Raw genomic sequence first — 20,177 nt, 5'->3', positions numbered from 1 at the left:
TTACATACTGCCCAGCATGTAAAAATAGCCCTCAATGCTTCTAACAGATGCCAGGAGGAGATTGAAACAAAAAGAATCCAGGCAAGATACACACACTGTGGCGTACATACCTACCTTTTTCTTACGATCCCGGGACCGTTTGCGGTGTTTCCTTTTTTTCTCAGGCTCTTCATCAGCATTGATTTCTAAATCCCTGGTTTTCTTTAACTGTGAGGCTGCATGAGCCATAATGCATTTAATAAAGATCCTCTCAAGCACACAGGGCTTCCGTGTAAAAGGTGATATCCTCGGGCACCTTTAATCAGGCTTGCAGCAGCATTCCAAGCACTGGAGAGAAGGCTTTGACTAGAGGCAGGAAGACATTCGAAATACAAAGATGCTGGAGAAGCTGAAGCTTTTAAAAACCAACACAACGGTGTCCAGGCTTCCTCCTCCACCTTCCTCCACCTGCGCCTTTCCAAGAGAGTGCAGCCATCGTAATGCAGTTCCCGTAGTGTGGAAGACAGCCGGGACAGAGGAAGCTGTATTATGGCTGTATCCCCTGCCACCAGCTGGAAGTGTCTAAGTGACTCCTCAGAAGGGGGAAATGCTGCAAAGGATGCTCCTCCAAAGGGGAAAAATCCAGTCACCACACATGCAGGAGCAAAAATCCAGCATCAGTTCTGAAAACCTATTTTAGAAGCCTTCGAAAAAAAGAAAGGGCTGCAATTTATACATCACCACTAGATCAGCACAGAACATAATTTAACCCGTAACAGAATGGAGCTGTTCCTACTTTAGTTCAACTGCTGATGGTGACAAAATATATAAAATAAGATCTCAAAAAGCACACTAAATTTTGCTATGGAGACCCTGAGCGCATTATGGGGAAAACAATGCATGTATTGCTGATCTCCACAGAGCATCCTTTCTGCTGTACCGTCAGCCTAAATGCATTTAGTGGAGAGGACTACAGAAGGGCTTGTTGTCTTTTGAAAACAACATGCTGATTACAACACATCCTAGAGAAAGACGTGAGCATGTTGGTGTATGGAACAGATGCCTGATTCACAGGAGGTTCCCCAGGACTCTCCTCTCAGGGGGACGGAGGGTCAGAGAATAGAGAATCTGTGCTGTGATCAGTACTTCTGAGTCGTTGTAATGTAGATGTGGCTTTCATGTTGGGGTTTGCTTCAATCACCTTACTATTTTTGCCACCTGAGTCCTGAATGACTGCAGCCTCTGAATATTCATGATGTGAAGTGAAGCAGCAGCACTGGTGTCTTCTGCCAGGACGCACGCACTGGAAGAAATCTAATAAGTTGGGAGTCATTTACAAACACGCAGTAGTCACAGAACAGCCGAAATGGTAGCAGGACCTCAAACATTTGAGCCTCAGTTTAGAAAAACAAAACAATTTCACCAAGAGGATGGGCAGAGAACAAAGATGTTCTCATGGAAAGACTTAGTAGTTGTGCTTCTAATACTGAACTCCGTAACTTCGGGGGTCAGTGCCTTTGATTGCTAAGGCGTTTAAAGAACAGAATGCAAAGCCCGATGCATCACGCAAGGATTGGGGTGGGGTTCTCTGCAGTTGTTGCTCCTCTGCTTCATAAAAGTGCCAAGTGGGCTCCAGTCGACAACTTCTCCTCACTGTATTTCTGATATAAAGATTAAAGATCTTCCTTTCTCCTTGTAAGATAGAAAATGGGAAAAGAAAGTTCCATTCCCACCACTAGTGGATCATTTCCCTGGGAACACGTGCAAACCACTCTGGCAGAGTTATTAAGGGCCTACAACAGACACTGATGCTCATATGTTTGCTCTACACAAAACCAGCTTCGTGAAGAGCGAGCCCTGCACAGTTTCTCCAGTGCCCAGGAAACCATCCAGCTGACAAAAGGGGGGGGGGGGAGAGAATTAAATGTAACTCAGATCTGAGAGCAGATAAACTATATGTGGGTCTTTTTAGTAAAAATGAAGGTTCTTCTATCAGAATATTTACCTATAATAGCAATAGGTCGGGCAGAATAAAAATCAAAACTTTCATATGCTCTCTCCCTATATAAATCATCCTATGCTTTTGAGAAACATTTATACAATTTCCTTTTCGTATTTTCAGGAAGTTAAAGAGGGTAGTCAGCTAAAAAAAATAACTGGCTGGCTTCCCATCGGCTCCTAATCTTCTTTCTTGTCCTCCTCTACAGAAATAATGATACTGTAAATATGTTGATAAGCCTGCTTGACCAAGGCACATTCTTCAACCAAGGCTGGCAAAGCACTATCCTTTCCCAATGATCTTGATCAGCATAAGCATAGTTAGGAAAATAAGCCACGGGTATTTTTCAACATATGTCTTCATAGAATAATTCTTTGCTTCCTCTAAATGTTTGGAAGTTGAGAATGGGTCATGATTTCTAAAAGTAAACTTTTATCACCTTGGATTTTCCCTCATCTCAGTAAGGGGTTGGCCTACCAAAAATAAATTCAAAGGCATAGCTTGTTTAGATTTTCTTTCTTACAAAAATGTAGGCTTTACTCCTCTATTTCTAAACTTAAAGAATTTTGAATAGCAACCCTATGAAGGAAGAGCCCTGTGGGTCCTGAGTTTCACCTGTTATTTTTCTAAAGACTTAGTCCCTTTCTCCTTACACAGCATTCATCCCGATAGGCTCTGTGGAGACTGACTCTCAACACAAAGGCACTGCCCCAAAGAGAATTGACAGTTTTGTCAATAATTCTAGAAACCAAGCCCTTATAATAACTGAAATAAACACATTAAAAAGAACTTTACAAAACTTTAGTCCTTGTCTTATCAAACTTTTCTACTTAAATCTCAGGAGTTTGTACTCTTCTGCGAAATTAAAGAGGTAATATTAATCTTCGAAGTAAAACCAACTGTCCAGATGGTACAAGCTCCTGGGTCTGAACAGGGTGGCAGGTCTCTGACAGTTCCAAAAAAAAGCCACGCTATAATCCTAACACTTTGGGAGGATGAGGTGGGAGGATTGTTTGAAGTCAGGAGCTTGAGACGAGCCTGAGCATCCGTGAGGCCTTGTCTCTATTGGGTGGTGCCTGTGGCTCAAAGGAGTAGGGTGCCGGCCCCATATGCCGGAGGTGGTGGGTTCAAACCCAGCCCTGGCCAAAAGCTGCAAAAAAAAAAAAAAAAAAAAAAAAAAAAAAAATAGAAAGATTAGTCTGGCATAGTGGTGCACGTTCATCGTCTCGGCTACTGGGGAGGCCGAGGCAGGAGGATAGCTTGAGTCCAAGAGTTTGTGGTTGCAGTGAGCTATGATAATGCCACTGTACTCCAGCCAGGGTGACAGAGCAAAACCCTGCCTCAAAAACAAACAAACAAAGGAACAAAAAATACAAACAGATGAAAAAAGAATGGAATGTACAGATGGCATTATAGGAAACAATGATACAGAGTTCCATTCAGTCTGCTGGTCACCTGCATCTGGAGCAACTTTTCCAATCCTCTTTCTGCTGTGGGCCCAAGGGCAGATGGACAGGTCCTGCACAGATGGGCCCTGCCTACGCGTGGGATGCCCAAGCTACGGAAAGTTAAGGGATAACAATTCTTAAGTGACTTCCCTTTGTCAGGAAAGAAACAAACAAAAAATCTGTTCCTGATTTATGAAAGTCCCTGGCATAAGAATTCCTAAATTATCCTTTCAAAATACAGTGCAGGAGTGATCTTTCCAACTTTGAGTAGCTGAAGAAATCATTCTTTGACTAAGTACTACAGGGAGAGCAGTCAATAAAAGTGACAGTGGAGCTGGTTGGTGAGAGCGAAGAAATGGTGTCCTGGAGCCCCAGCTTTTCAGCTCCCCGAACTCTCCTCCCAAAGGCAGCTTAGGGGAGTGTGTTTTGAAAGCCAGCGCAGCACAGCATGAGCCCCAGGCTTTTCCTTGCTTGCACCTGGGTTACTAGAAGTTTTGTCAAAAAGGGACTCCTCCTTTTAAGTTTCCTCATTATTTTATCCAAAATGATTTATTTCTTACCAGAAATAACAAGTTTTGTTTAGAGAACTTCCTGCCTGTACATTATTAGAGCATGAAACTACTACAAAAAAGTTAAAAAAAAAATCACTTTCCAGATTGGCATAGAAAGTAATGTTCATACTCCAGATAATACGTGTACCTCAGGTAGGAATCAAACAATTGTGACTAAATTTGCAACTGAAAATAAAGCCAAATCAATTCCTTTGGATGTTTTACAGACTTTAGATACCACAGCCAGGATTTTTTTTTTTTTCTCCTCGGTTTTCACACAGATCTTTTTCAAGGGATTTGAGACAAGCTTTGAGTATTAGTTCAGCCAATTTATAACCTGAGTATCCTCAGTTGCCATTTCATGTTGTGTCTCCACATTGTGGGGTTGACCTGTTACATAACAATCATGTGTGTGATTTCTATAGTGACGACACTGCCGCTTGGAGGTTTTGACGTTCCCGTAGCTGCACCCTTTGAAAAAAATATTACCTAGTGAGGGAGAGAAGTGGAAGACAGGGATTAAGTCGAATAATGGGGGGGGGGGAGCAGGAAAGAAAGGAGGAAGGGCAGTGATCCCAGCACTGCCAGCGATGCTGCCCCACCCCAGCCCGACTCCAGGGGCTCCCTGACCAGGCAGGTGTATGTTGTGACGGAATGACAACTATTCTGTGCTGCACCCACTTTAGTCTTCTCAGAAGCAAGGCGGCTTCCCCAAATAGTTCAACATAGTTGAACTATTTCTCCTTCACAAAGAAAACTGGATCCACTGTCATTTTATTAATTTTGGCATCCTGGATAAAGGTGATATCCAGAGACCTTGAGCGCGTTCAGAGCAAGGTGGAGGAACAAGAAAGAAAACAAACACCAAACCTGAACGATGGTTATAAATGACAAAAAAAGCACCTGCAAAATTTTCAACTCAGTCACATATTCTTCTTTTTAGAAGAGATACATGAAATCCTTAAAAAAACAAAAATGCATGAATAACTTGGAGAACCTGCGGTCCACACTCCTCCTAGGAAGCTGTACCTCCAGATTAAAGGTGACTGGCCTTGGAGCCATCTGTCTTAGCACTCGGTGTGCCCTCCTTCCCTGTCTCTCTGACTAACCAGCCTGACCTCCGCGCTGGAGAGAGGACCCAGCTGGTCCCAAGCGTGCCAGCTGCTTCTCTGACCTCACACGGGTAGACGGGGCAGTCACCCCAGGAGGCTTCCCCAAAGTCTCTCCATCACACCATACCAGCCTGCAGAGAGAAGGCGATCCTTCCGTGCATGTAGCAGGCCCCCACAGGCACACCCCGGTCTCTGTCTGCCCCAAAGGAGTAGACTGGTAGTGCCTGGGGAGTGCTGAGGGTAAAGCAGGCACCAGGAGGGGTGTGCAAACAAAATGAGCCTGACACTCCACTTCCTCTCTGGGTTTCTGCTCCTGCAGGAGGAGGAAACTGGACGGATGATTTCAAAGGCACCTCTCGCCATTCCAGAGTGCTGTGATTTAAGGTGATAGAAGGCTTTGCATGTTTGGAAATAAAAGAAGGAGCACAGGAAAGGTTTAAAGAGTTTACAATCTGCTCTGGCCAATAGAGTAGCCACCAGCGGTGTGTGGCTACCGGGGATGGAAATGTGATAGTGGGACCAGGGAACTACCCTTTAAATTTTATTTAATGTAAAATTTCAAATTTAAAACTGATACCTAATTCAGACACTAGGACACATTTAAGTGTGTTTGGAACAATCTGGATATGGAAATCTATTATTCTAACTTTAAATTTTAGGAAATAAAATATTGATTGAGATGCTACATTTTCACTGGAAAATTGAGATGTAAAACACGTACCAGATTTTAAGACCTAGTTAAAAAAATTCTCAAAAATTTTACATATTGATTCATGTTGAAATGATAATATTTCAGATATACTCAGTTAAAGACCATATATATGATTAAATGAAGTTCACTTTTTAAAAAGCTTTTAAAATGCAATTACTAGAAATTTTATTTATTTATTTTATTAAATCCTAGCTGTGTACATTGATATGATCATGGGGCATCATTCACTAGCTTCACAGACTGTTTACCAAGTTTCACATATACCTTGTAAGATGCACCGCTGGTGTAATCCCATATATGGTTCACACGCTCTTTCTACCAGACAGCACCGGTCTATATAAAGAGCTATACTAATGAAAAGTGCAAATTGTCAGCAATTGTCTTCTTGAAGGCAGATATTTCTCCCTACAAGTATTGTAAGACAATTTAGCAGTCAGGCATGATTTCTATTTGAAGAGATAAGGCATAAAAATATAGTATGTGCTCAGGCACTGTGTTAAAGAACCATTTGGGTACTCACAGATTCACTCTCTTGCCCTGCTGGGCACTGCGTTTGGCACCTGGGACATGTGGATGGAGTCTTGTCCCTGCCCTAAAGTAGCCCCGAGAAAGACAAAGACACCAATAATTACAACACACGTGCCAGTTCTATGAGGCAGGGATGGGGCACATCAAATAGAATGAAGAGGTCAGCACCCAGAACAAGGCTTCCTAGGTCAGGTGTGCAATATTCTCTCCCATCTGTACAATCTACGATTTCACAATCACCCCATCACACTCAAATCAACATGGCCAATTGTTCATGTGGGGCAGGTAATACAGAATTTCCTTTCTACCCAGGACGGTGCTAATGAGCAATAAAGGTAGACAATGGCTCATTTTCAGAAGCTTTCATTTCAGTAGGTATGAGATATGAAGAGCAAACAGGTAAAAGAATGAACAAGATGATTTCAGATGGTAACAAGTGTTATGAAGAAAATAAAGCAGTGTGACTAAGTAGAAGTGGCTAGGCGTATTGCTCATTCTTCTTTCTCACTTCAAATTCACCAGGAAAAGTCAGGCAAGATAGTGGGGAGCCAACTGAATTGGGTATTCCATTCCATGAGGGTAGCAATTCTCCAACAATTGCCCTCTAAACCAAGAAACAGATTTGATAGTAAACAGTGCCTCGTTTCTCAATGTGTTCAATTCAAATATATTACTGAAGATAAACAACAGATATAGTTTTGCATCACTTATCTCTTAAACTATTTGGATAATTATAGCTTCCGTCACCTTTTAACTTATAGCTTAATAAGAATTCTAAAAAGACTGATGGGGTATGACTACTAAGTAATGAAATACATTTTCCTGTGTATCTTACAGGAATAAATCTCATTTGTTACATTAGTAAAACATAACATCTCCTATGAAATCTTTTCTTTTGTTACTTCAGTAAATCTTTCTTATTTAATGCCTATGGAATAATGATATTTATTTGCAAGTCACCAAGTAAGGCCAAATAAGTCTTACCCCAGAGTCTGTTACTATGTGACCTCAGGGAGACCTTGTCTCTGGTCATGTATCTGTAAAACGAAAGGAATTCTAAAGTCTCTCTGCCAACATACACACTCTATGATGCTGAAATATAATTACGGTATGAGGATGCAATGATTGATTTATGTGTCCTTTTTCAGTTGGTTTGTCCTGATCAAGATATAAGGAAAATAAGTTCACTTTCAAAACATTTCTTTAAACAGGGAACTAAAAGGCAAAGGTATAAGAAAGAGATTGGATTCGAAGATTAGGACACTGCTGCCCTAGGAATCATTTGCTGACCGTGTCAAGAAATAACAGGGCAGCCCATGTAAGAAAGCAAAGGCTCTTTTTTTTAAGCATTTAATTAAGTGACTCCTGAGGACATACTTAATATGGCCGAGGGTAGGATAATAAAAGCTAAACACTATACCAGATGCTATAACGAAAATCAGTAGTCCGGTTTCAGAATAAAACTCAGGTGATAATTTGTTAGCATATTGTGGGACATATCAGCTACATGGCAATTTATGTCTGACAATAAAGAAAAATCATTTTTTCTTGGATTTAGCACTGAACTAACTTACTGCCATAGAAAGAGCTACATGCAGAGTTTATAGAGGAAATAATAGCTGCTTCTTTCCTAGCTTACCAGTATGTTTTGATAACTAACGTCTATGAAGCATCATGAGCTTCAAAGAAAACAGAAACAATAACACTTAAACCCTGAACCTCATCACGCGGGGGCAGACCATACACAGATTGACTCTTAGCCTCCTCCTACCTGCCCTACAACTTGATAAGACTTGGAAGGTTTTCTCTTCCATGTTGCTTCAGAAAGCAAATGGAAAATCTGATTTATTAACTTTGTATTTTATATTCCACAACTGCAACTTTTTACTTGTTCTTCTATTATATCGTGTCAAGATATAATCATAAAAATTATTAAAATTTAAATATTCAAAATATCCTAGTTGAGACATAAGGTTGTATGTCTGGGAGGGGAAAAAGTCATAAGGTCCTTTAACAAGAAAAGTTGAGCAGAGTTTTCTCATTGTTTTCCCACTTTCTCTTAAAAAGAGGCCAGGGTAGTCAGTATCTTACAAATACTGTGAGGAACCGCTGGATTCAGGCGGATTTCATCCTACTTATTTTTTGCATCTTCAATGGCCAAGGCCAAGCAAGCATTTTTGTAAAGAGCAGAGAGTGAATGTTTTAGGGTCTGACCGAGGGTAGGAGGTCATTGCTGACCTACTGGACTCCGCTCTGTAGTGCAGAAGTAGCCAGAGACAGTACAATACGTCAACATGGGAGTGTGGCTCTGACCCATAAAAACTCTACAAGGGATGTACAGGGGATTAGAATTTCATATAATTTTCAAGTGTCACCAAATATACTGCTTATTTTGTTTCTCATCATTTGAAAATGTAAATAACATTCTTAGCTTGCAAGCTATATAAAAACGAGGCTGAATTTGGCCTGTAGGCCACAGTTTGCTGACATAATGTCTAAAGGCATCGCATACCATTTGGAAGGGCTCTAAGAAAGAGCGAAGGGACATCAGGGTCAAAACCTGAGGTTTAGAATACATGTGTGTGTGTATTGTGCACACCTGTACACCTATACACACGGGGTATGTGTGCATACATGTATACGCATGTGTGAATGTGTGTGCAAGCACGTAATATCCATGCAAATCTATCCTCTGGCTGACTTCTGAGTGAAAAAACATGTTGCTATATGCATTTTCCACTATGTGCACACAGACAGAATTGACTCATTTAACAAATTTTTTTCTTTATTAAATCATGACTGTGTACATCAATGCATTTATGGGGTACAATGTGCTCAATTGATGAACAATGTGGAATGCTTACACTGAACCGATTAATGAAACTGTCACTTTGCTTTTTTGTTGTGATTAGACATTTATACTCTATTCTTAACAGTTTTGAAATGTACCATTGTATTATGCACCTTATGTGAGGTCCCACCAATTGCCCTCCTTCCTCCCGGCCTCCCAACTTAAACACTGACCACTGAACCTCATCACGCCCAGCAGACTGCAGCACACACTGGCATTCAGCCTCTTCCTACCTGCCCTACAACTTGACATGACTTGGCAGGTTTTCTCTTCCCATGTTGCTTCAGAAACAACATGTGTTGTCTCCTTCCTCTTCTCTTTCTTTCTGGACTATTGTTATGTTTCATCATTCGTATATTTAACTATTTATTGAAGTGGGATAATCTGACACATGTATTTAAGACACCCGAATTCAACAAATGTTCCATCTAACACTGATTCAATACCTGCATCTATTTTTAACAAATATTTTTCAGCCAATTTGATTTTGTTTTTAAGACTTCAGATCCTATCAACATGAGTTATAGGAAAGGAATAAGAATGCTGATTCTGCTTCAGAGCATAAGTGAATAAGAAATAATTTAAAGTCATACAGCTGGTTCCACCGGCCATTCCATTCAATGGATGTCTACCCTGGGTTCAGCCTCCAGCAGGTCCACAAACCTGAAATCCCCATAGAATACACAGGTCATGTGGTTCCCCACCTACAATCTAGTTCCTTCCCCAGGGTGGGCACAGGGGAGAGAAATTTATGAGGCTCGATATTTTACTTGTAATTTCCTCTTATATTCTATATATTTTTCACTAACTGACTTCAATTACTTTGTAGAACAAGCCACAAGAATAAACAGATATTTATGGAGTATCTCTCAGGTATCTAATTCTGTACTGAACCCAGTGGAAAATGAAAGAGCAAATATATAATGTTTAAAAATCAGAATCATGATTTCAGACTTATAGGCTTTTTTCTGGCATGATTTCATTAAAAGTACTAAACTTGGAGATTTGTCAATAGTTGATGAGTGGTGCAAATTTCAAACAATTATCTGGCTATAAAAGATGGGGAAGCTACAGAAAGAACGAGCTTATGTCTGTGATTTGAAAGGATCTCTATCTACTCGGAAAAGGAGTGGATTGTCCTTTAAGAAATGTAAGAAGTTTGTTCCCCTCATCCTCCCCTCCCCACCACACACATGCACTAAATTGTTATTCAGAGAAAGGGAAAGGCCAGATGGTTTTAGGGATTAGCAACCAGGAAAGGCCCAAGTTTCACCTCAAGGTTGTTATTAAATTCTAGTGTGGATTGGCAGAGATACAAAATCAGGGCCATCTGAGAGCTCTTTGGGAGTCTTGGTCCAGTTCCTAATGAGCAGGTGTTGACATGGAACAAGCTGCCTGAACAACAGAGCTCCAGGCAGAGAGCCTGCCGCAGTCACCCAGGTGTGCTGAATCTGCCCGTGCTTCCTCCCGCCGGAGAAACCTGAACTCTGTACCCACACCCATCAGTATCTAGGTTTGCTTCTTTTTCTAGCAAACCAAATAGAACAATTTGACAAAACTTTTAAACATATTATCTTTTCTGCAGAACTGCTGATTTCGCAACACTTTGCCCCAACTTTAAGCGTTCTTTTTTAGCATGTATCTAATTTAAATCAAATTTAATTTTGGTTCCAGAAATTTTCAATACCCCCGTGTAGACATGCTTGAGCATTACAGAGTGCACACTACGTTCACTATTTTTCTAGATGAAAACTGGTTTGAACAATCTATTTAATGAAAATAAACTATATATCAAAACCTCTAATATGTGTATAGTTTCTTTTTCTCATAGTCTTGGTACTGAAACCCAGCAAGATTTGGCCAGTCTATATTACTCTAGTGATTACAATAATAATGGTAGAACTTACTATAGACATGGTGTATACTGGTATGTTAGTCTGTTGTGGGAGTTCATCAGTTAGACTGGCAAGACAAATACAGGATAAAGGCCAAAATTTAACACAGATGCAATTTTTTTTTCTTTCTTTTGGAGACAAAGTCTCACTCAGTCACCCTGAGGTTGAGTACCATAGCATCATAGCTCACAGCAACCTCAAACTCTTGGGCTCAAGTGATCCTCTTGCCTCAGCCTCCTGAGTAGCTGGGACTACAGGCAACTGCCACAACACCTGGCTATTTTTTTTTTTTTTTTAGTGATGGGGTCTCTCTCTTGCTCAGGCTGGTCTCGAACTCCTGAGCTCAAGCAATTGGCCCTCCTCGGCCTCCAGGAGCACTAGGACGACAGGTGTGAGACACTGCGCCTGACATGATGTAAAAAATTTTAACAAAAATTTTCCAGCCAATTTTATTTTTTAAAGACTTCAGACTCTCTCAACACTAGTTATAGGAAAGGAATAAGAATGCCAATTCTGCTTCTCACCAAAACAGTTTACAAGTCTTTCTCACTCTAACGTTGAGTTCTTAAAAAAATAAGACAATCATGCTTATTTAGAAAACAATTTTTCTAGTTTTTGTGAGTACTTTTGAATGTTAAGTACAGAAATAAAACTGCTAAACTATTGAATTTTAAGATACCATGTTCTATCATGTAGCAGTAAAACTAGTCTTGCATATATATAAACACACACACGCACATATATATGTCATTCTGGGCGGCGCCTGTGTCTCAAAGGAGTAGGGCGCTGGCCCCATATACTGGAGGTGGTGGGGTTCAAACCTGGCCCTGGCCAAAAAATAATAAAAAAAAAAAATATATATATATATATAATTCTATGATTTAGGTGACTCTATAGGTTTTATAAAGCTCAAGAACATATCTTATGGGTGGCACCTGTGGCTCAGTGAGTAGGGCGCTGGCCCCATATACTGAGAGTGGTGGGTTCGAACCCAGCCCCAGCCAAACTGCAACAACAACAACAAAAATAGCTGGGCCTTGTGGTGGGCACCTACAGTCCCAGCTACCTGAGAGGCTGAGGTAAGAGAATTGCCTAAGCCCAAGAGCTGGAGGTTGCTGTGAGCTGTGACACGACAGCACTCTACCAAAGTAATACTCTGTCTCTAAAACAAAAAAACAAAACAAAAAAAGTCTTATATGGAAAATGGCAAAAATAATTATAAATAATCCTGAAAGCTATGGCCATGTAAGGCTTTACTGTAAACATAATTTGTATTTATTTTTTCTATATCCTCAACATATATTCATTCTAATATTTCAAATCAGGCATTAAAAAACAGAAAAATAAAAAAAAATACTGAGGACATTTTTGCTAAGTAAAATAAGCCAATCACCAAAGGACAAACATTACATGATTCCATGATGTGAGGTATCTAAAATAGGCAATTTAATAGAATCTAAGAGTGGAGTGGGACTTACCAGGCACTGAGGGCATAGGGAAATGGGGAGTTACTAATTGGGGTGGGGACAAAGTTTTAGGCAAACAAGGTAAAAGTTCTAAAGTATATAGTTCTATTGTTATCTTTGTATAATACCTATAGTCAACAATACTATATTGTATACTTAAAATTTTAAGAGCGTAGACTCAGGGGTCCACAAACTGAGGCCTGTGGGCCACATGAGGTGGAGTGATTGTGTTTGTTCCCATTTTGTTCTTTTACTTCAAAATAAGATATGTGCAGTGTGCATAGGAATTTGTTCACAGTTGTTTTTTTTTTGTAGAGACAGAGTCTCAGTTTGTCGCCCTAGGTAGAGTGCCGTGACATCACACAGCTCACAGCAACCTCCAACTCCTGGACTTAGGCTATTCTCTTGCCTCAGCCTCCAGAGTAGCTGGGACTACAGGCACCCACCACAACGCCCGGCTATTTTTTTGTTGCAATTTGGCCGGGGCTGGGTTTGAACCCACCACCCTGGGCATATGGGGTCGGCGCCCTACTCACTGAGCCACAGATGCCACCCGTTCATAGTTTTTTAAAAAAACTATAGTTGGGCCCTCCAACAGTCTGAGGGACAGTGAATTAGCCCCCTGTTTAAAAAGTTTGAGGACACCTGGTGTAGATCTTATGGAAGTTTTCTTACCAAATAAAACAAAAATAAAAGAAAAAAAAGCCTGCCACTCAAAACATATATCCTAAGTAACTATAGATTCTGTGAACTCATCTGGTGCTGAATGGTCATTTACAGCACTGTTTCTCTCATAGAAAAATTGGAGGCAATCTAAATGTATAACAGAAGGGAGTCAGTCTAAAAAATGGCCCATGCACCACAAGGAATGTTATACAACCATTTAAAAGCTATAGAGGAGTATTTAGTGACCTGTATAGATGTTTTTTATATATTAAATATAATACATTTTAAAACCCAAATGTCTACCCAGAGCTTACTGTAAACCAGTAAGTTTGGGATGGCTTATTGGGCAGTATAACTACTGCCAAAATGGCTAAGAATATTTGTTACGAATACTAGGCATGAAAGAGGGACTATTGCAACAAAGTCTGCAGATATTGAAAAGGTGAATATGAGGGGGCAGAGACTAGATGGCTGACTGAGGCCAGCTTTCCACAGAGTCTCCCGTCCAGGCGAGTTAAAGGACAGAAATTTAGCGAGTAACCTGGTGGATTAGAGCTGCACCAAGAGAGAAGGTTGAAGAACGCACATCAACCCTGCTGAGGTGAGCTGCAACCCCAAGGATACAAACAAAAGGTACAAAATCCATTACCAAGCGGACGGGAGTCCCCTAGCCCATGAGAATGGCTCGGAGTGCCCCTCAAACAAATGAGCAGAGTTCAAAGGTCTTCCCACTACACTCCATGGGAGAGACCCTCTAAAAACTGGACCTACCTCCCCTACTAGGCTGCCACGGCATTCCCCTGCCAGACATAAAACTGTATGAAACCATATATATTCTCTACCTGCAATACTGAGCTCCCAGCACTCCCCTCCACTCTCACTCTGAGGTCTGGAGGCCTGTACACCAGGAATCCAGATTCTTGGGTGATTTCTGGAGGGGTGTGGACAGGGCCTAGACTGCAGCTGGTCAGTGCTGATTCTGCGGCATGGGAGTGAGGAGAGAATGTTCGGCTGAGAGGGAACCACACCGGAGCAGCGGTGCCCCGAGGCACAGAGCATCAGCTGTTTTTGGCAACAATAGGCTCACCCCCGGATATTCTGAAGCCACATCTCCTGTCTCCCTGGGCAACCAGAGGAGGCCGGGCATCTTCTCAGGTGGCAACCACTGCGGAACAGATCTGGGACTGAAATGCAAGCCCCGTGAGTAAAGGGTTTGCCTGAGGCGGTACTGACCTGGGTGGAGTTCGGGGACTAGAAAACGCACACGCAGAGCTGGGAAATTCCTAGGGCAGGGCTGACCCAGAAGACTGCTTTACTGAGCCCAAGATATACCCACTCCTCAGAGGATTGTCAGCCTATAGACAAATGAAGGCAGGACGCTAGAACTAACAGCTAACCGTGCTGCGGATACAAACCTGCAGGAGCAAAGTCAGGGCCTCAGGCGCAGGTTCTGGGAACTCAAAATAGCTTCTCTTCTGCAGGGGAATGTAGCTGGGACAGAAACAAATTCCCTCAAAGTTGTCCTGTTCTGGCAGTAACATCAATCAGGGGTGGGGCTGGAACTGAATGAACACCCAGCCTCCATCAATCAACAGAGGTTGTCAGGCCTCACCTACCCCTGCTGGATAGAGGCAGAGAGCAGGAGCTTGGCTGAGCAGATACAGATTTCCTTGTGATTCAGGCAGATGCAAACCCCTGGAGTATCTGCTCACTGGAGGCAACTGGGTCACAGCCCTGCAGGGTTATCAGTGACTGGGTGTGACAGAGGTGCAAGGTGGGGAAGGAGGCATCAACCTCCCAGACTAATCTGGGTGGGTCCTCCTGACTTCACAGAGCACCGGACCAAGTCATATTTGAGTTGTCAGTAGACCCCTGAGATCCAGTTGCCAGAGAACTTTTAAACTCTCCCACCTGAGACAGGTGCTGACTGAGACAATTGATTTGGACCTTTTGAACTGAGCCAATTGCCCGAGGACAATCCAAGTGGTGCCCTGGGTGTGTGGTTGTAGGAAGGTTTGATTTTCCTTTTCCAATTGTTGCCTGTTGGGGGCTGGGTGACTTAATTGCTGGTACTTCTCCACAGTTGAGACTTCAACCCAGAGTAACTGTTTCACTAGGGTTGGACAGAGACCAGCTGAAAACAAGACAGAACGAGTTAGCCCCACCACACCAAACAGGTCCCCAGTTTCTCAGGCCATAGCACTGTATGGGTCCTCAACAAAGCTCCAAGGGAAAAGTCAAATGGTATAAAATAATCATGGGGCAGAATCAGCAGAAAAACTCTGGTAACATGAATAATCAGAATAGATCTCCCCTCCCCAAGGAAAGATATGGCAGATGTAACTTAAGATCCCATTCATAAACAGCTGGTTGAGATGTCAGAAATCAAATTCACAATTTGGATTGCAAACAAGATTAATAGAACGGAGGAAAATTGGAATTAGAAATTCAAGGAGCAATTCAAAAGTCAGAATCAGAAATTTGAGGAGAAATTCAAAAGTTGTCTCAAGAATTTAAGGAATTTAAAGACAAAACCACCAAAGATTTTGATGCACCGAAGCAAGAATTTGCAGCCCTCAAAGATCTGAAAAATACAGTAGAATACCTCAGTGACAGAGTGGAGCAAGCAGAAGAAAGGATTTCTGACATTGAAGATAAAGCTTTTAAACGCTTCCAAAGTCTCAAAGAGGAAGAGAACTGGAGAGCAAAAATGGATCATTCTCTCAGAGAGCTATGGGATAATTCAAAGAAGGCTAATATCCACCTCACTGGAATCCCTGAAAGTGATGAAGCGGCCTTGCAAGGCATAGAGGCCCTTCTCCGTGAAATTATGAAAGAGAATTTTCCAGACATGCCAAGAGATTCTGAAATTCAGACAGCAGACAGTTCCAGAACCCCAGCACAACTCAATCCAAATAAGACATCCCCCAGACATATCATAATTAACTTCACTAAAGGTAATATGAAGGAGAAAATTCTGAAAGCAGCCAGACATAAGAAATTCATTACCTACAAAGGGAAGAATGTTATAATGAGTGCAGATCTCTCTGCTGAAACTTTTCAAGCCAGAAGAGGGTGGTCATCAACTTTTAATCTCCTAAAACGAAGTAACTTTCAACCCCGGATCCTGTATCCAGCTAAACTGAGTTTCATTTATGATGGAGAAATTAAATACTTTAATGACATTCATATGTTGAAGAAATTTGCCATAACCAAACCAGCTCTTCAGGATATTCTCAGACCTATCCTCCATAATGAGCACCCCAATCCTCTACCACAAAAGTAAACTCGCTCAGAAACTTTTGATCAAACTCCAACTTCCACAGTGGTGAAAGGATTAAAAATGTCCACTGGTCTTTCGAAAAACTCGATACTCAAAATTTTACCAGACTTATCAATATTCTCCATTAAGGTGAATGGCTTAAACTGTACTCTAAAGAGGCACAGGTTAGCTGACTGGATACAAAAACTCAGGCCAGATATTTGCTGCATACAAAAGTCACATCTTACCTTAAAAGATAAATATAGACGGAGGGTGAAAGGATGGTTGTCCATATTTCAGGCAAATGGTAATCAGAAAAAAGCACATGTTGCAATTCTATTTGCGGACACAATAGGCTTTAAACCAACAAAAGTAAGGAAGGATGAGAATGGTCACTTCATATTTGTTAAGGGTAACACTCAATATGATGAGATTTCAATTATGAGTATTTATGCACCCAACCAGAATGTGCCTCAATTTATAAGAGAAACTCTAACAGACATGAGCAAATTGATTTCCTCCAGCTCCATAATAGTTGGAGATTTCAACACTCCTTTTACAGTGCTGGATAGATTCTCCAATAAGAAGCTGAGCAAAGAAATTTTAGATTTAAACCTAACCATCCAACATTTGGATTTAGCAGACATCTACAGAACATTTTAACCCAACAAAACTGAATACACATACTTCTCATCAGCCCACGGAATATACTCCAAAATCAATCACATCTTAGGTCACAAGTCTAACCTCAGTAAATTTAAAGGAATAGAAATTATTCCTTGCATCTTCTCGGACCACCATGGAATAAAAGTTGAACTCAGTAACAACAGGAATCTGCATACTCATACAAAAACATGGAAGTTAAATAACCTTATGCTGAATGATAGCTGGGTGAGACATGAGATTAAGAAGGAAATTGCCAAATTTTTGGAACAAAATGACAATGAAGACACAAATTATCAGAACCTCTGGGATACCACAAAGGCAGTTCTAAGAGGGAAATTTATAGCACTGCAAGCCTTCCCCAAGAGAACGGAAAGACAGGAAGTGAACAACTTAATGGGACATCTCAAGCAACTGGAAAAGGAAGAACATTCCAACCCCAAACCCAGTAGAAGAAAAGAAATAACCAAAATTAGAGCAGAATTAAATGAAATTGAAAACAAAAGAATTATACAACAGCTCAACCAATCAAAATGTTGTTTTTTTAGAAAAGGTCAATAAAATAGATAAACCTTTGGCTAACCTAACCAGAAAAAAAAGAGTAAAAATCTCTAATCTCATCAATCGGAAACGACAAAGACGAAATAACAATGGACTCCTCAGAAATTCAAAACATTCTTAATGAATATTAAAAGAAACTTTATTCTCAGAAATATGAAAATCTGAAGGAAACTGACCAATACTTGGAAGCACATCAACTTCCAAGACAGACAGAATGAAGTGGAAATGTTGAATAGGCCAATATCAAGCTCTGAAATAGCATCAACCATACAAAATCTCCCTAAAAAGAAAAGCCCAGGACCAGATGACTTCACGTCAGAATTCTACCAAACTTTTAAAGAGGAACTAGTACCTTTATTACTCAACCTGTTCCAAAATGTAGAAAAAGAAGGAAGACTACCCAACACGTTCTATGAAGCAAACATCACCCTGATCCCCAAACCAGGAAAAGATGCAACGAGAAAATTATAGACCAATATCACTAATGAATATAGATGCAAAAATATTCAACAAGATCCTAACAAACAGAATCCAGCAACACATCAAACAGATTATGCATCATGACCAAGTTGGTTTTATCCCAGGGTCTCAAGGCTGGTTCAATATACGTAAATCTATAAGTATAATTCAGCACATAAACAAATTAAAAAACAAAGACCATATGATTCTCTCAATTGATGCAGAAAAAGCTTTTGATAATATCCAGCATCCCTTCATAATCAGGACACTTAAGAAAATTGGTATAGAAGGGACATTTCTTAAACTGACAGAGGCTATCCACAGCAATCCCACAGCCAATATTATATTCAATGGAGTGAAATTGAAATCATTTCCACTCAGATCAGGAACCAGGCAAGGCTGCCCATTGTCTCCACTGCTCTTTAACATTGTAATGGAAGTTTTAGCCATCGCTATTAGGGAAGAAAAGGCGATCAAGGGTATCCTTATAGGGTCAGAAGACAAAGTTTCACTCTTTGCAGATGATATGATTGTATATCTCGAAAACACCAGTGATTCTACTACAAAACTCTTAGAAGTGATCAAGGAATACAGCAGCATCCCAGGTTACAAAATCAACATTCATAAATCGGTAGCCTTTATATATACCAACAATAGTCAAGCTGAAAAAAACAGTTAAGGACTCTATTCTATTCACAGTAGTGCCAAAAAGATGAAATATTTGGGAGCTATCTAACAAAAGACGTGAAAGATCTCTATAAAGAGAACTATGAAACTCTAAGAAATCACTGAAAATGTTAACAAATGAAAAAACATACCATGCTCATGGCTGGGAAGAATCAACATTGTTAAAATATCCATACTACCCAAAGCAATATACAATTTTAATGCAATCCCTATAAAAGCTCCACTGTCATACTTTAAAGATCTTGAAAAAATAATACTTTGTTTTATATGGAATCAGAAAAAACCTTGAATAGCCAAGAAATAAAAACAAAGCAGGAGGAATCATGCTACCAGACCTCAGACTATACTATAAATCGATAGTGATCAAAATAGCATGGTACTGGCACAAAACAGAGAAGTAGATGTCTGGAACAGAATAGAGAACCAAGAGATGAACCCAGCTACTTAGCATTATTTGATCTTTGACAAGCCAATTAAAAACAGAAAGAGGGAAGGAGGGAGGGGGTGGGGCCTTGGTGTGTGTCACACTTTATGGGGGCAAGACATGATTGCAAGAGGGACTTTACCTAACAATTGCAATCAGTGTAACCTGGCTTATTGTACCCTCAATGAATCCCCAACAATAAAAAAAAAAAAAACATTTAGTGTGGAAAAGATTCCCTATTTAACAAATGGTGCTGGGTGAAATGGCTGGCAACCTGTAGAAGACTGAAACTGGACCCACGCCTTTCACCATTAACTAAAATAGACTCTCACTGGATTAAAGATTTAAACTTAAGACATGAAACTATAAAAATAGTAGAAGAGAGTGCAGGGAAAACTCTTGAAGAAATCGGTCTGGGTGAGTATTTTATTAGGAGGACCCCCCCGGGCAATTGAAGCAGCTTCAAAAATACACTACTGGGACCTGATCAAACTAAAAAGCTTCTGCACAGCCAAGAACACAGTAAGTAAAGCAAGCAAACAGCCCTCAGAATGGGAGAAGATATTTACAGGTTATGTCTCCGACAAAGGTTTAATAACCAGAATCCACAGAGAACTCAAATGTATAAGCAAGAAAAGAACAAGTGATCCCATCACAGGCTGTGCAAGGGACTTGAAGAGAAACTTCTCTGAAGAAAACAGGCACATGGCCTACAGACATATGAAAAAATGCTCACCATCCTTAATCATCAGAGAAATGCAAATCAAAACTACTTTGAGATATCATCTAACTCTAGTAAGATTAGCCCGTATCACAAAATCCTAAGACCAGAGATGTTGGCGTGGATGTGGAGAATAGGGAACACTTCTACGCTGCTGGTGGGAATGCGAATTAGTACATTCCTTTTGGAAAGA

At 40.7% G+C, this 20,177-nt stretch overlaps 1 protein-coding gene across 4 annotated transcripts in view; it reads right to left on the bottom strand.

The window, feature by feature from the left end:
- ANK3 (ankyrin 3) overlaps nucleotides 1–20,177 on the bottom strand; it is a 545,106-nt gene that overhangs the window by 346,552 nt on the left and 178,377 nt on the right. For 3 of the 4 annotated variants that reach the window (XM_053582914.1, XM_053582918.1, XM_053582916.1), the window contains exon 1: nucleotides 115–563. The exons of the other annotated variant lie outside the window; for it this stretch is intronic. In XM_053582914.1, the coding sequence (XP_053438889.1) occupies nucleotides 115–228 (114 nt within the window). In that variant the 5' untranslated portion in view covers nucleotides 229–563. Of the gene's footprint in view, nucleotides 1–114; nucleotides 564–20,177 lie in introns of those variants that run through there. 4 annotated transcript variants of the gene reach the window in all.

Source organism: Nycticebus coucang, chromosome 3, assembly GCF_027406575.1.
Source record: "Nycticebus coucang isolate mNycCou1 chromosome 3, mNycCou1.pri, whole genome shotgun sequence".
Lineage (NCBI taxonomy): Eukaryota > Metazoa > Chordata > Mammalia > Primates > Lorisidae > Nycticebus > Nycticebus coucang.
This window is presented reverse-complemented; position numbering and strand designations above follow the sequence as displayed.